Below are 16,953 nucleotides of genomic sequence, written 5' to 3' on the forward strand. Positions count from 1 at the left end.
TAAAAAATCGCGTCGGTCGCATCGCATACGACCAAAAAAATCGCATGCGATGCGACCGACGCGATTACCGCGATTTTACATAGGGAACAATGTTAAATGGCCCACAGACCACAAATAGCCACCCTGAAGTGTGAAATGGCCCCCCAAATTGTTAACGCCACCCCGCGATCAACGTCAACCCGAAGCGTGGCGAGCGGTGGCGGTACGCGTCCTCCGACCTTTTCATACCCCCACTATCCACGTCGGCGTGGAGTTGAGAATAGAAAGTGTGGCGAGCGCACCGAGCCCGAAGCATGGCGAGCGCAGCGGATACCTGTGAAGCCTTGAGGGGACGCGGATACCTGTGAAGGTATCCGCGTCCCCTCGCGGGGCTCGCCACACTTTCTATTCTCAACTCCACGCCGACGTGGATAGTGGGGGTATGAAAAGGTCAGAGGACGCGTACCGCCGCCCCTCGCAGGCTCGCTGCGCTCGCCATGCTTCGGGTTGACGTTGATCGTGGGGTGGGTTTAACAATTGGGGGGGCCATTTCACACTTCAGGGTGGCTATTTGGGGTCTGTGGGCCATTTAACATTGTTCCCTATGTAAAATTGGGTAAATTGGGCCATTTAAAATTTTTTCCTATGTAAAATCGCGGTAATCGCGTCGGTCACATCGCATGCGATTTTTTTTTGGGTCGCATGCGATGCGACCGACGCGATTTACATTTTATCATGCATTTCTATGTAAAATTGCGGGCATCGGTCGCATCGCATGCCATTATAATTGCATGCGATGCCCGCGATGGGCGACGTTCTAGGTAAAGAGTACCTCTGTTTTTTTATCGGAACTGACAGCATTGTATAGGTGGCGGGGGCTATATCCTCTAAGAAATAGCAGCTGCAATTGTGTGTTTAACCAAATGTTGATGAAAGGGCTACTATAGACGTACTGGGTACAATTAAAATACTAGATACAATCGTGCAATGTGAATCTTACGTTTAAACATAATGAATGACAAGAATATATTTACTGCATAGTATTGCTGGGGTATGGGTCATTAACTAACTAACTAAGGTCGACAGACCTTAGGTAGTAACATGAAAAGAGTTGACATGGCTTTACCTAATTAGGCCGATATTGGGACATTCTACAGTCAAAAAAAAGGTTGAAGTGGTTTTTTGTCCCAAATGTCAAAATGGACATTAAAGAATTGCACCGCGTTCCCTGGCATGGCTCACTACGTGCACAGTGGCACACACAAAAAGGGCATGGTGCAATTTGAGGTTCTGCAAAAGAAGCTTAGAGAACACGAAGTACTGATGTTCGGTATGCGTACTGCTTATTTGCAGTAAAGAGTCCTTGGTGCGTTGCGTAGCTAGCAATGTGCCCCTTCTGTTTGGGAAGTACCGAGGTCAGGAGCTGCATTGGAAGACTGATTTCCTGGCCTCTTGGTAGGAATCTAGTGTCTGACATGAGCGTTCCCGTTGGTCATGCAGTTGGCTGATTGCGTTGCAGCTGATCGGAATCTTCATTCTAAGGCCAGTATTCCAAGCTCCCGATTCACCTTTTTTCGGCGACTCAGGCTGTTTTCACTCCTTGCAGTGAATTATTATTTTTTTCACTGAAAATTTGATTCACCCTATTCAATGTTCACTGTTAGCCAAAAGCGAACAGTGAATGCCGGCCAGTTCTCCGTTTCATGCTCGCTGCAATTCGCTGGTGTATTTCAATGGGGTTTTCACTGGAATTTGCCAAGAGTGTATTCAATGCTAGGATGGAGAACTGCTTTCTCCATGATTTTTACCATGATTCACCATTTTGCATTGCCGTCTTTTTAAGGTGAACTGGAAAGTGATCAATTAAAATAAAGGTTTTTTTTTTGTTTTGTTAAAAAAAATCAGATTTTTTTTTATGTAAGTGGCATGCTATTTGAAGCGCATTAATACAGATTTAATTTTTTTTAAACTTTTTTATTTATTTTTTGTTATACTTTCACCAGCAGGGAGCCGCTCATTAGATATTCATATATTCACTTCACTCTGGTCCCGGCTTGTTACGTGCGGGACCAGAGAAGCGGCTCCCAACCCCCTGTCCCGTGCCAGCATTCCCGGGGGGTAGCCTCTGCTGCCTGTGCCCCGGGAGCCCTCCCCCACAAATTCTGGGACAGGCAGGGAGGGAGGCTTACATCTCCCTGCCTGCCTCTGGCTCCCTGCGGCATTCGCCACAGGAGTTAAAATTCGCCAGCAGGGGCAGCGAGCCCCTGCTGCATTGAATAGTGGAACCCTGCGAATGTGCAGCGAATCCTAAACAGGATTCACTGCACAATCCACATGGATAAAAAAATCATTGAATACTCCCCTAAGACGTATCACCAATGGAGCCATCTACATCCTCCTGCTGCATTGCCGTACGTGCGCAGTGCTGCTGCTTCCATGCATACAGCTAAGTTGCACCTACCCACCACATCTGAATCGGGCTTAGTGTTTTTTGTGATATTTTATTCTCTGCCTTGCCCTTTTTTTGGATCCGTTTGTCTGCGTTGTCTGTGTGTGTGTTTCTGATCTATTACCATGCCAGTTGGTTCAGCTTTGTGTGCAAATCTGCTGAACGATTTAAGTGGTATTTCTAGTGTAAGGTGTGGTGTATACCTGTAATTAAACCTAGTAAATTGGCTCCAAAAATGAGTTGATGGCATATTTTAGTTCTTGCACCTGTAGCTGCCAGCTAAACTTAATGATTTGGGTGAACATCATTTACTCTCCATTCTGCGTGCACCTTACCACCTTACACTTTGCACTGGGGAAGGAGCTTTGTGCTACTAGCCTGGTGTGTTTTCAGCAGCTTGGTCATGCTGTTCGCTCATCTAATGTAAAAGCAGGAAGACAGCAAATTTTTTATTTTTTTATTTTTTTTATTATTGAGCCACATCTGGTCATTCTGTGTCCAGTCCAAATGGGGCAGTTATTGTTGCACTGGTCTGATTACATCTTGCAAGAGACCACCTCTGCATTGCGTGCATGCTATTCAACATCCTCCTAGTCTATTGGTGATTTTTTCTGCCAGACCTTTCCCTTGGGCCTCTCCTTGTGATCACCGTGATCACCATGTACGACCTTTCTCCTTCATGTTAACCCATCTGGATTCCTGCGGAATGTGAATAGATGCATCCTCGCACAAAAAGGAGCGTTACATTAGTAGTGTAGGTTACAAAAAATATACAATTAACTCATATTGTCGGAATAGCGATATGATAGATAAAATTGGGGGGCCTGGAACTCTGTTTCACAAAATGATATCTACTGCAGCTTAGCCGAGGAGCAGAGCACTTCACCATTTCTCTCCTCCTCACCTCGCACTGCAGCTTTGCCAGGGAGTAGGCACCCTATAATTTTTTATTTTTCTGCTCTCCGTCCTCTTTTCTCACTCTTCGTTTTCTCTATCCCTTGCTCCCTCCCCCCACCCACAACGGTCATCCTTTATAACCTGCTGTCTCCTCTTTTTTTTTTTTTTTCTAGCTCTTTACCCACTCCCCTTTCCCTCTCAATTTACCCCTTTCTCTCTTGCTCTCTTTCCCTCCCTGAGCTTCTTACCTCTTTATCTGTTTGTGCCTGTCTTTCTTTTCTCCCCACTTTCCTCCCTTCCTTCTTTCTTTCCTCCCTTTCTCTCCATGAAACACCTGTTCTTTCCCAGATACTTCCTTGTCTGACTCCCTAATACCCCTTTTAGACCAAAACGCCGGGTCGCACCCGGCTTTTTGGACCCTGGTTGAAGCCGGGTGCGACCCGGCGTTTAGGGGCATTTACACCGGACGGGCTTAAACGCCCGCACCCCCCTCCCGGCGCTTGAAGATGACAGTGCGATGTCATCTTCAAGCGCCGATCGAAGCCGCTGTACCCGGAATGCTGCTGGGGGCAGCCCAGCACTAAGGTAAGCTGCTAGGCTGCCCCCAGTCCCTGCGCGCACCCCCCCGCCATTGGACAGGAGGTGAATGGATGCCGCACACATGCATCCGTTCACCTCCCTCCCCCGCCACCGCTGCTGTCTGCAGAGTATAGCAGACAGCAGCGCCGGCTGTCAGTGTCAGACTGACAATCCGTCCAACCTGCGGACACTGCGGTCCGCAGGTTGGATGTTCCCCATTCATGTAAATGGGAGCCGGGTCATCCGACCCGGCGTTCCCATTTACACCGCCCTCTACCCAGGTCCTAGCCGTGTTCTATCCAGGTCAGGACCTGGGTAGAAGTCCCGTGTAAAGGGACACGGCGTTAGGGATTTACACCGCCGAAGATCCGGGTCTGACCCGCCGCTGCCCCAGATTTTTCGGCGGTGTAAAAGGGGTATTACTTGATCCCATCTTTCTGACATTCTCTTACTCCTGGTCTCACCACTCATGCTTGCTCCTCCTCCGTTCTCAGACAACCTCTTTATCATACCTTTCTCTCATTCCCTGAAGCAGTCTCTCCTCGACCACCCCTCTCCCTCTCTTTCAATCTTTCCGTAACACCCTTTCTCACTCCACTTCAAGTTTCCTCGTGGCTGCAGTACTCCAGTTTCACCCCCATATAGTAATGGTCGGTCTGATGTCTACATTTCTACAGATTTACAGGGAGATGGCAATAAAACATTTGACCACAATATCAATAAAGGGTTATATGTGAGGCCTATACACGGGGCATTTTCTAAGCAATCGCCAGGTGATTAAGATCCAGCATGCTGGATAAATCTAGTTAGGTCGCCAGTCAGGGTAAGTGTTCTCTCCCGAGAACAATGGCTCCGGCAGATCGCTCGTCACACATCACAGGCGCGTCTTTGTACGGCACTGTGTGTGATGAGCGATTTTGCATAGTTCCCTGTAGTCCTGTAAAGGTGCGTACACACGGGGCGATATATCGCTCAATGTCTCCTTTTCATCGGCAACCAGAGCTGGTCGCTGACGAAAAGAAACCTCTGCCGGCAGAGCCGCAGAGGTAATCAGCTGGTCGCAGGAGCAAGCTCCTGCGATTAGAACAGTGCTGAAAACAGGAGCGCACACACACTCCCATCACTGGCAATATGCAGCGACCATATTGCCAGCTATTTCAGCCCATATCGCTGCAGTGTGTACACGGCTTTAGTATGGGCGGGTACTTGGCAAAAAATTTTTCTGATCTGCTCACTCCTGTACCCCTGTCACACCAACCAATATTTCCCAGGTTATTGTACATGAACAAGCAACAACCCGGGGAAATCTGTCAGTGTGAAAGGGTCCTGAAAGAATATCCTGGGTCCGGCGTTCCAATATTTCGCTGCAACTCCCCGGGACTTTACATGCGATTTTATTGCATATAAAAAAATAAAATAAAAATTCAAGTGCCAAATGGTGAGTGAGCCTCCCAGCGAGCTCAAGGGCAGACTTGTCTTAAAAATCGGACTAGTGTATGGGGACCTTAGATTTTGAGTATAGACCATGGTCACAGATCTGCAAACGATCCGGTGGAACAACCAGTTTTTTTCAAGGTGCTATTGTCAAATAAAGCAATAATTTCATGAATCAGGAATGTAGGGTTATGCAGATTACTTTTTTTTTTTTTTTTTGGTCTGGAATGCTCTGTGCATATTGTTACTACAGGCCAGACCTTGTGGAATCCTGTACACATGACAGAACTTGCAATTCCAGGTGTATACCTGATTGCGTATGGATCATTAGGTCACCACAATGTAGGTCGACATGGAGTTTTTCACATTTTTTTTTTGTCCCGACTATCAACAGTCAACATGGACACTGAAACGTATGCACCTCGTCCCCTTGCATGGCTCGTTGCGCTCGGCACACGACTTCATTCTCCCACCACACACTAGTGCATGGTAGGGCATGAAATACTGCATGTTGGCTCCAAAAAAAATATGAAATATGTCTGTCGCCGTAGTGATAATCTCCCCCCTGATTTAACACAAGTCTTTATTATAGTATGTATATATTCAAACACCAAAATTATTTGTTGTAGAATTATTGATTTCCTGATACATTGAGGAGACCTTTAGCTGCAGTCCATTTTATTTCCCCACCTTCCTTTCCTGGGGAGTACTTTGACCCGACCCCTAAGTCAGTAGCTAGCAGCCCTCTAGCCTTCTCATGTGACTTGCTATCTTACAGCTTAACTACTTTAGTGCTGGGTGTATATGTACTAAACACTGGCTGCTTTTGCAGAAATGAAAGCAGGGAGGGTGGTTTTACAGAGACTTGTATTGTAAGCCTATTTGCCACAAGCACTAAAGCGAACTATCTTCCTACATATATGATAATTCATTTTGCTAAAACATTTTACATGAGGAGTTTCAATATTACATTTATACTTCATCACTGATGCAGACTCCGTTCACTCACTTTTTGCATCTAACTCTGAAGCAGTGACTCAAATACCACTTTTACAGCAAAATCCCTAATTATTGCCGTCCAAGGTCCAGTGTGAAAGGTGTCTAATACCACTTTTACACCCAAATACCCTAACTGACCTGATATTTGGAACACTTTTCCAATCTGGGTCGGATCAGGTATTTACACAGTTGACACTGCGGTGCTGACCCGGAATATTCCCGGGCCGGCACCTCTTGCACTGCACACAGGTGCAGGGGGCAGCATTTGGAGATGACAACATCTCCAAGCGCCGGGACTGCCAATCACCACGCTGGAGGCAAGCCATCATGCACCCCTAGCCCCCGTCCTAAGTGACTGAATGCTGCTCACAGGCATCCATTCACCTCCTCCCAGACTCTGCTGCTGTCTGCACAGTACAGCAAACAGCAGCAGAGGCTCTGTGTGCGCCCCCCACCCAACCTCCATACTACCCCGATACCCGTTTACACTGCCCCACCACCCAGGTCTTCCCTGGTCAGGTACCCCATTTACACCATTGCTGACCCTGGTCAACGAAGAAAGAAACGTGTTTTTTGCGGTGGTGTAAATGGGGTATTAATAAGACTGCTTGAAAACTTTACCTTTTTAAGGTTTCTTAGTGCATGAATGGAAAAAAATTACAGGTAGCCAATGCTACAAATTACCTTTTGGTTTCTTGCTGGTCCTATTGCCCTGCCCTTTCTTTTGAGAGTGAGTTGGTCTGTCCTAGCTGCTGCCACAAAATGAGTGCATAAGTGGCATTTGACCTGATCTTTGCTTCTACCTTTTTTGCTGCAATCCTATTGGTTTACATTTGGTGTATGTTTAGCTGTTTAAACAATGGGCTTGCAGCTGTGATTAGATACACCACCCCCAGCCCATCCCGGGCCTGTCATGTTTACATTTTTGCTGTGTTTTGCTTACTTGGTATATCCTGGAATGTTTGAACCAATTAGGTGTCATCCAGGCCACAAATTACTGTATTCCAACCAAATTGATACTAACCTGTTACTACTGCTGGCAATGTATCTACTGTAATCGAATTGTACAGAGCCAGAAATTACTATTTTAATTGGCTCCCAGTAAATATTGCTCCTGTAGAAGGGAATATTTTTAATTTGTAAGCTTTGAGGCCAGAGCTAATGTGAATGGCCAAATATTCTCTGTAAAGCACCGTGCAGTTTGGATGAGCTTTGTGAATGACAAGTGATAATAGGAGTGTAACCTAGTTCTCTACCTTTCCAAACATATCTTAATGTAATAATTTATTTTTTTGCTGGTCTTAAAGAGCATATGATTAGTAGTTTTCAGTACTTAAGCCTGTTGGAGAGTAATGGATGAAGTTCAGTGTTGTAATGACTTCTTCTTCTTTTCTTCACAGCTAACAACGCGACACATCCACTCCTCCAGCGACGATGAGATTGAGTTCAAAGAACCAGGCTTCTCGCAAGATTCTTCCATACAGCAGGTTAGGCATGCATATTTTACATACATTCAGTATTACTTGTATAGGTGGATGTTCAAGAAATGTTTGTTGGCACAATGATGTAGTAATAGACTATACGAGGCTCGTTTTGGTAACATGCAATTCATTGCATTACCAAGTAAACTTGTTTGTATGAATCTGTGGATATGAGAAATTGTCCCATTTGAGGGTCCGCTTTGCTTTTTAAAGATAAGGGCCCAAAACAGAGTTTTTATTAGCACAGCAGATGTTCAAGCTTTAACATTAGTTTAAATTGCGTAGTCTCCTGGTGCGTGGTCTTAGTTTGTGAGCTAATGAAGTTTATACAGTTCTCCTCAAATCGCCCCACCACACTGCGATTTTGCCACTTAGCCATGACAAGATGCTATTCCTAAGTACCTAGTACATATGATCTAATATATAGTAGCACAATCTAGGGTAATAAGGCAAGACACATCAGATGCGAGTGGCGTGGGCCATGCATCATTAGGCTTTGGGGTGTATTCAATCCTGGATCACGCTGTTGATCCCTTCCGACAGCCGTGATCCAGGCCCATTTACGTTTTGCCCAACAGCAAATCGGCAGTCGGGATTCAATGTCCCACCTGCCGATTGGAGGAAAGTGGGCTTGTCCGCGTAAGCTGACATGGATTGTTTGGCTGGGATCACTACAATCCAGGGCCGTTATAGGAAGAATGGTCCTGATAGTTTCTGAAGGCGGGCTCGTTCTGCAGTGATCCCTCTTCAATGCTGTTGGTGAAGTCTGTATTGAATATGGACCCGCCACTATTTCCCCCGTCAGGGATAGCAGCGGAGCATTGCATCCCCCCTTTTATCTGAGAATTTTTATCAATTCCTTTACGATCATAGAATATACTAGCTACTTAGTATTGTATGGTGTAAATAAAAGGCCCATACACACTTGCTGATTTTCAGCGCAAAATCGCTCAAAACTGTTTTTTTTTTTTGAGCGATTTTGCGCTGAAAATCAACCAGTGTGTATGCCTGAGTGATTGACGGCTAGCAAAGTGGGCATGGCCACATAGCAAAACTAATGCAAAGCATCCGGGGATGTGTAGTTCCTCAACATCTGGAGGGCCGCAATTGCCCTGCCCTAGAACGTAGTAACTGCGGCCAGTGCCCACACAGGGGAATTGATAGTGGCACAGTGGTGTGGCACTCGTAGCCAATAATCAATCTTCAGAAGAAGACGCCAGTTGATAACGTTTCAATTTATGTAAATTTAAAGTTAACCTGATGAAAATTTACATAAATTGAAACTGTTATCAACTGGCGTCTTCTTCTGATTATTTTCTACAAGTGCCACACCGCTGTGCCTGTTATGGGCTTATATTTAAGAAAAACATTGGTGGGCAGTGGTGCCAGTAATGTATACACTAGCCATATTTTCAGGTAAAGGCCTCTCAATTGGCAAAAAGTGAGCTGCTTTCAGCTCACAATCGACTAGTGTGTATGGGCCTTAAAGGTACCAACACAAAGCATTTTGGGCTTGTGATGCGCGCGCTCCCATTCACATCACACATACAGTAGCACCAAAAGTATGTGATGCACATACTGTGCGGACTCTACTGCACTAGATGCGATGCGATCTGGTCCCAATTGCATGGTGAGCGTCATACAGTGTGTGCCCACCTTAGAACTCAAAATGGGAATCGCACCTGATGTCTCAAGCAGCAAGTATTTTTGTTGAACACATCTGCGGCATGTGGATGTGGTGCACTACTATTCTAAGCGGTGTTATCCACTAATGCGATTGATTTAAAATGGAAGCTATCTGTTCTTGTTTGTAGTGACACACTTCATTATACATGAAAATACTGTGTTCATTCACATATTGAGTATTATCATTATAACACCAATGCTGTTTTTATATGTACAAGCATGATAAATAGCTTGTTTCAGGAGCAGTTTAGAATGTATGTTATACCACTTTCGTTGGTCCTGGGGTTGCCAGGCCTTTTCTGATTATCAGATGCAACAAATGACGTCCAATTTTATTGACCAGTTCGGCTTCAACGATGAGAAGTTTGCTGACCAGGATGACATTGGGAAGTGAGTATTAGCTTTTTTTTTTGTGGTTTTTGGTGTCTTCTGGTGATTTTTTTTTTTTTTTTTCAAAACCTAACAAGACATTTACTTTTGTACTGATTCCCACCTGTTATCAAATACACTTACTACTAAGCTTGTGGTGATGGCTTATATTAAGGGATTCCACTCATGAATTAGCTGTGACTCAATACATGCTATTTCTGATGATGCACAACTTTTACTGGTCAATGGTATGAATGGTATTTCTGCTAACCTTTTCTGTGGGTGACTCCTGGTGGATGATGGTCACATTTATTAAGCTAGCTAAAATCTTTAAATCCTAACCTGTTCTTCAGACAAAGGGGAACACATGGACAACCAAGGGTATAGACTGGTGAGCTTGAGTCTATTCGATTTAAGGTTTCTTTTCTAAGCTGCCCAGGCTCTCTCTGCTCCGTACACCGTCCCCAGCTCTAGGCGTCCTCTTTCAGCTAGGTGCCTCATGGAAAATGGAACAGTTTTTACAGGGACCGATTTTAAGGAGCTTCTTATATTTATTTTATTTTAACTTCTGTTTTACTTGAGTAGGAAGTGAGTCCTTACCAGAGGCACAGTCATTGACAATCCAGCAATCCCCCAACAACTGCAGCCGTAACACTGGTGGCTGGGCTTCAGCACACTGTAGGGAAGAGCAGACACCGGACACATCAATATTGGCAATGTTCCTCCTTGTTCTGGAGCTTTGAGTGGTTTACAGAGCACTTTACCTAGCTCTGCCATTTTCTCCAGCACCAACTGGTCCAGTTGGAGTCCAACAATGCGAAAGCCATTGAATACATAAATAATCCAGTTGTCGCCTGATAAGAGGGGGTTGCTTTCTTCAGTGTGCAGAGCGTAAATTTTCAGCTCTATATGCAGTCTACATTTCTGGGTCCACAATTGGTAGGTGGACTTCCTAGGCCACCAGGATGTTAACTTGGGTGAGTGAGGCCTACACCCAAGTGTCTTTCAGCTCACACACCAGGTATCCTGAAGCTCTCCTGGTGGATTCCACAGGTGTGTGTGCTGCACATACTTTTTGTACTGCCCTAGGATCGCATTGTACGCAAATCGCATGCGTTGCCAAGCGATTCGGTCCAGCCCATAACTGGTGCAATCACCGCACCGTGTACGGGCACCTTTTCAGGCTTCTCCATTGGTACGGTTACCCGTTTAAAGTACATTGCTATGTTGCCTGATGTACAGCTTTTTTTATTAATTGTTTTCATGGTGTCTTCATGTGTGACCTCCAGTTTGTAACCCTGGTGGTTCCATGAAACTTATTTAGTTTCTCAGATTGTCCAGTTGTCCTTCTATGAGCTTTTGGACACTGTAGACATCCACTGGCTTGCATGGAAAACAGTATTCTAAGCCTATGATGACTGACGGGTGACTTTTTTTTTTATTCAGACCAGGCTGTTCATGGGATGGGTTTAAGTTGCCTCTCCAAACTAGTTTCTGCATTTTGCATTATCCAGGAGACTGTGATCACTTTTCTAAACTACCAGATTCTTGCCTGAGGCAGCTTTCTTGGATGCTGTGGAGGCCCTCTGGATTTATGTGGACAGGACAGGATCTCTCCATACAACATTTTTCTTTGTCTTTATGAACAACCAAAGCCTTCTGGCTAAATTCTGCTCAGTAGCCGGCCATCCTTGTTTATGAAAGTCATAAGACTTTCATAAACGAGGCTGGCCGGCTACTGCGCAGAATTTAGCCAGAACGCTTTGGTTGTTCATCCCCAAACCTTATTCTGTGTCTATCTATTGCCCCTTCCATGGTTATAGCTCATTCCACCAGGTCAGTGGAGAATTATTGGGCAGCAGAATGTGGTGCTTATGAGGAACAGATTTGTAAAGCAGACATGGACTTTACATATGAATTCATCAGGTTATATCCTTTGACACCTTCATCTCTAGATTTGGCCTGTGAGTGACCAGTTCTGCAGCACGGAAGCATTCCATCCCTTAGCGCAGTGGTTCCCAAACTTTTTTGAATCACGGCACCCTAGAGCATCAAAATATTTTCAAGGCACCCCTAGGCCAAATGCTTCTTATCGAGAAATTCAGAAAAAAAATATTAAATGAAATGCATTGTGTTTTTGTCAGTTATCTGGTGAGGGACAGGATTTGCTTCTGTTTGTCCACATATATTATGATTGGCAGCCACAAGCACTGGTTTTGCCTGTTACATTGACCATAAATATGAATTGATCCTGGTCCACCAACCCAAGCCACCCCTGCAAGTGTCCTGAGGCACCCCAGGGTGCCTAGGCACACAGTTTGGGAACCACTGCCTTAGCGTGATGGCTTTGGGACCTCCCAGTGTTATTTTGTGCTCCCTATGGCTGAAGAAAACAATATTTTATGTTCTTAACTGTTAAATCCCTTTCTTCAATTCTATAGGGAACACAGGGCACCCACCATAACCTCTTATCTTCCAGGGATTTTGCACTGTTAACAGTTCCTCTTTTCACATCCACTGTCTTTTGAATAGTGTGCCAGTTTTCCCTTGCCTCCTTCTCACCTTGGGCTTAACTAGCTGGATAAATGTGGCTTGTGGCAAGGATTAGGGCAGAGGGTGTCTAGGCTGCTTGGACAGACATTTTACAGCCCAGACTCCATGTCATCAGCCTATACTCGGTGTTATCCCTGTGTTTTCCTATTGAAGAAAAGGATCTTAACAGGTAAGAACATTAATGTCCTTGTGTATGTATATGTTTTTTTCCCCGAATAACTTTGAATAGAACTACTGACTTTAATGAGCTTGCTTGTTTTCTATGTTCATTTATGAAAAAAATCTATAAATGAAGAAGCCTTTAGTGGTGCTTTAGTGAGATTTGACATTGCACATGTACCAGCCCTCCTGTATGGTAAGATGAAGCTACTAGTTCAAAGGCCTAGTTATTCCAAAGGCATGGGCCCACCTAATCTTGCCATATATCTTTGGGCCAGTTTCTTGATACTGAGCACGGGGCCAATTAACCTAATCCGATCTGGATGGGGGGGGGGGGGGGGTTGTAGATTTATGAAATGGGTATAAAACATTCTACATTAAAATTCCTAATTCTATAAATCTTCAGTTTTTCACATATTTGTTCACTATATCCTACAATTCTTTTGTCCTTTCAGCGTCTCGTTTGACCGTGTCTCTGACATTAACTTCTCTCTCAATGCCAATGAGAGCGTGAGTATATATGGTCTCCTTACTATAACTGAAAAGTCTGCTGTAAATGCTTTGTTCTTAATGGGTGTGGGTTACTTTATAACATGGTGTACCTCTACTGAGATGGACATTGTAATGCTGTTTATTTTATATTTGGGATGTGCTTGATTCTTTTTGTACTAGATTGCATCTAGTTCAAATCTCAACAGCGTGTGATTTGAACTAGATGTGATGCGATTTAGTAAAGAAAGGACTGTCTGCACATAATGTTTTTGACTTGCGATCCGTGATGCGTGAGAGCGAGCAAGCCAAAATGAACCTGGTGCGACATGAACTGCATGCGATGCGTTTTGAACTAAAGTTTAAAATTCATCCGACCATCGCACAGTGAGTGTGTGGGCGCTTCAGAAGGAGGAGAAGGTTTAAATAAACCAGTTAATTTAAATGTATGATTTGTTCCTAGATATCACATTTTATAGGGAAGTGGAATCCAGTCACTGGCCTGAGAATAGAAGAAACTTTAATCTGTGTTTCTTTGTTCTCCATAAGAGATTTGTCTGTCTTTGGAAGTTTCCAACGATTGAAAACTAGATCTCCTTGGTGTGCCAGCATTATCTTTCCTCCTGAGGAACCATCTTGCCCAGCTCTGAGCAGAACAGATGTATTCTCAGAATTGGACTCCGTTTAGTCTTAGAAGAGGTTCTTCTCATCTAGACATATTTAATAATTTGTCCAATAGTAGGATTGATTCTGGTGTTAATATGATGTCTCAGTCGAGCACCAAGTTATTCAGAAACAAAAGCAGTGTTGATGGCCACTAGGAGTTAATTGAGACAAAGGGCCCGCTCAGATGGGATGCAATGTCCCATCTGGCGATGGCCGAAAAGGGGCATAAATTGATCTGGTCAATCCACGGCTGCTCTCGGCAAAGCGGGCCCGATGGCTTTTAAAGTCAGATCTGTTCTGCCCCTCAATGCTGTTGGGAAAGACTGCATTGAATAGGTGCCTGATGCTATATCCCCCTTCAGATATAGCGGTGCGGGATTGAATATTTCCCCCCTTAACCTCTGGTTCCTTTATCTACTCTAGAACCCACTGTATGTTATAGACACGTTATGCACAGGTTTCTTCTCGCCCCAGATTGGCAAAGATTTTGTTATATAGACTGAAGCAGTCAGGCTTTGTTTCTTCCAGTTAGATAGGATAGTTTAAAGCCAAAACTACGTTTTCAGAAAATGATGGTCCCTGGTATAAAGTCATGGTTACGAGAGCTGTGCTGTTAGTCTTATGGGGCATACACACGCAGCGATTTATTATTTTTTTTGTATATTTTGTAAGCGATCTGAATAGACTGCTTAAAAACTGAGTACAAATTGCTGTGTGTATGCCCCATAGCAATGCGCAGCACTATCGCTAGCTAGATATTTCAAACATGCTTGAAATATCTGGTCATCGACCTTGACAGGATAGAACACAGGCTCTGACAGATTGCTTAGCACACATCATGGTGCAGCACTGTGTGCTGAGCGATGCTAGAGCTGCAGTTTCGGCTTTTGTATTCGAATTTAGTAATCCTATGAAATACAAAAATTGTATTTTAATTTAACTGACGCTTTAAAATCCAGTGGGACACTGCAGCTGCATTGAAAACCCTTAAGTTGGGTACGTGTTTGAACGATCTAACAAAGCTGTGACTGTAAAAAAACAATATATTGTGTCCACGTACACAATCCACTTTCTCTTTCAATGGTCCTGGTGACACAGCTCAACACTGGGATGTAGGAGGGTCCGAAGGAGCCAGGCACCTATCCTAAAGTTTTAGAGGGTAGACTCCTCCCCTACTGCATCCCTGGACTCTTCAGTTCGTGTTAGGTGCCCACTGGAGTGGGTGCTATTCTAAAGGGCTGCAGGAGCAGCCGAAGAATTAGAGTAGTTAGGGGATTTTTATTGTTTTATTAACTTTTACCCTAGCTAGGTAGGCACAGTGTGAGGATTCTCATAGTGAATCCTCACACTGCTAGCGCAGCAGGAGCTGACAGAAGCGCGTCCTGTCAGCTCACTGTGCACAGGGGAGACACTGTCTGGTCTCCCTGTGCAGCGCTTATAGCCTTTTCTAAAAGGCTGCCTGGGCTCCGGAGTACCCTGAAACCGGCTCCACATTTAGGTGGGGATCATGGGGGACAGGCGCTCCGTGATGGCGGCGGCCATTTTATGCGGAGCTTACACGCTGAGCTCCTAGATGAGAGGACAGCAGCGTTGTGACAGGCATGTTCCAAGTGATCCCCAGTTGAGGGGGAGACACTGGAACTAGGAAATCCTACCTGAGGAGCGGCTAGCTGGGGGTGGTTGGCGCCAAAAGGTCACGGACCCCGCAGCAGCAGGGACCTGTGGTCTCTTCCTTCACTCTGACTTTGGCGCCTTTCAGAACGCTTGCAGCGGAGCTGAGCTGGCTTACTGATCCTGGCAGAGTGACTTGGATTTCCTGGGCATCGCTTCCCCGCAGTTGAAACCAACAGACAGATAAGTGATTGGGTGCATTGCCTCTGTATAAACGCTTGTACATTGTTTGCACTGTGTATACTGATAGATATACATTTATCACTTGCATCATGTCTGAGCATCAGGCTGTGGTTTTGGGGGAGGGAGCCCTTAGTGCACTGAGCGCGTGCAATGTTTGCACACAAAAGTTTGTCCCTGAGCAGATGGCCAAGGGGGGCTTATGTATTACTTGCGCTGATGTGAGACCCATGGGCAGTGAACCCCATAGGGCAGAGCAGATGGAACCTGCGTGGGCCAGGGCCCTAGGCAGGTCAGTTAACGCTTTGGTGCAGCTTTTGGACAGGCAGAGTGATGGGCTGGTAGAATCACAGAGACCTATGCCATCATCTCAGCAGTCGTCTGGCTCCTTGCCTCTTACCCAGGCAGATCCTGCGCTGATTCAGGTGATGCAGGATACTGCTAAAGGGATCAACAGGTTCAGTGAAATGCTGGACAAAATGGATGATGTGGCAGGGACCCCTAGAAGGTCTTATGCTTTGACTACTGTGGTAGATGAGGAGGAAGGAGAGTATACTGACATCCCCTGGGATCAGGGTGATGATGTGGAAGAGAACTCTGCTGCTGGTATAGAGGATCTCATTGTAGCTGTGAAGCAGGCTTTAAAGCTGTCTGTGGAGGATAAGACTCCTGTTAAAGGTGTTTTTAAGCGACAGCGGAAGGAGGCTGTTACTTTTCCTTCAGATGAGGGGTTACAGGAATTGTTAGAAGGGGCTTGGAAAACTCCTGATAAGAGGCTACAGATGCCTAAGCGATTCCTTAGTCTGTACCCCATGCCAGAGTCTCATGCGGAGCTCTGGGAAAAGGTCCCAGTTGTGGATGCTTCAGTGGCACGTTTGTCCAAGGCTACTGTATTACCAGTACAGGGCGGTGCAGCTTTCAAAGATTCTGTGGATAAAAAGCTGGAGGGTAACCTCAAGGCTATCTTTGAAGGGGTGGGGTTTACCTTACGGCCCCTTATTGCTTCAGCCTGGGTCTCTAAGGCCATGATAGAGTGGGCTGGTGAATTATGCACCATGCTGCAGGCTGACCCTGGTGCGTTACTGCTTGCAGAAAAGATTAAGGCAGCTGCAGAATATGCAGTGGAAGCAGAGGAGGAAGCTATTAAAATGGCAACCAGAGTGTCCACAGTCTCCATTAATGCCAGGAGAGTGCTTTGGCTTAAAGCCTGGGAAGCAGACAATGAGTCCAAGAAGGCTCTGGAAACATTAGCCTTCAAAGGAAAGGTACTCTTTGGTACCGAATTAGAGGAGATTATAAAACAGGCTACGGGCGGCAAAAGTACATTCCTGCCGGCCTCCTCAGCAAAGCAGACGTCCAGAT

At 45.3% G+C, this 16,953-nt stretch overlaps 1 protein-coding gene across 1 annotated transcript in view; it reads left to right on the forward strand.

Annotated features, from left to right (window-relative positions):
* PPP6R3 (protein phosphatase 6 regulatory subunit 3) overlaps window positions 1-16,953 on the forward strand; it is an 88,376-nt gene that overhangs the window by 43,629 nt on the left and 27,794 nt on the right. The window contains exons 16-18 of the mRNA XM_083163631.1: window positions 7,738-7,824; window positions 9,797-9,894; window positions 13,041-13,095. Coding sequence (XP_083019757.1) covers window positions 7,738-7,824; window positions 9,797-9,894; window positions 13,041-13,095 — 240 coding nt within the window. The remainder of the gene's footprint in view (window positions 1-7,737; window positions 7,825-9,796; window positions 9,895-13,040; window positions 13,096-16,953) is intronic.

The sequence above is a fragment of the Crinia signifera genome, chromosome 11, assembly GCF_055691185.1.
Source record: "Crinia signifera chromosome 11, ASM5569118v1, whole genome shotgun sequence".
In the NCBI taxonomy this organism is placed as follows: Eukaryota; Metazoa; Chordata; class Amphibia; order Anura; family Myobatrachidae; genus Crinia; species Crinia signifera.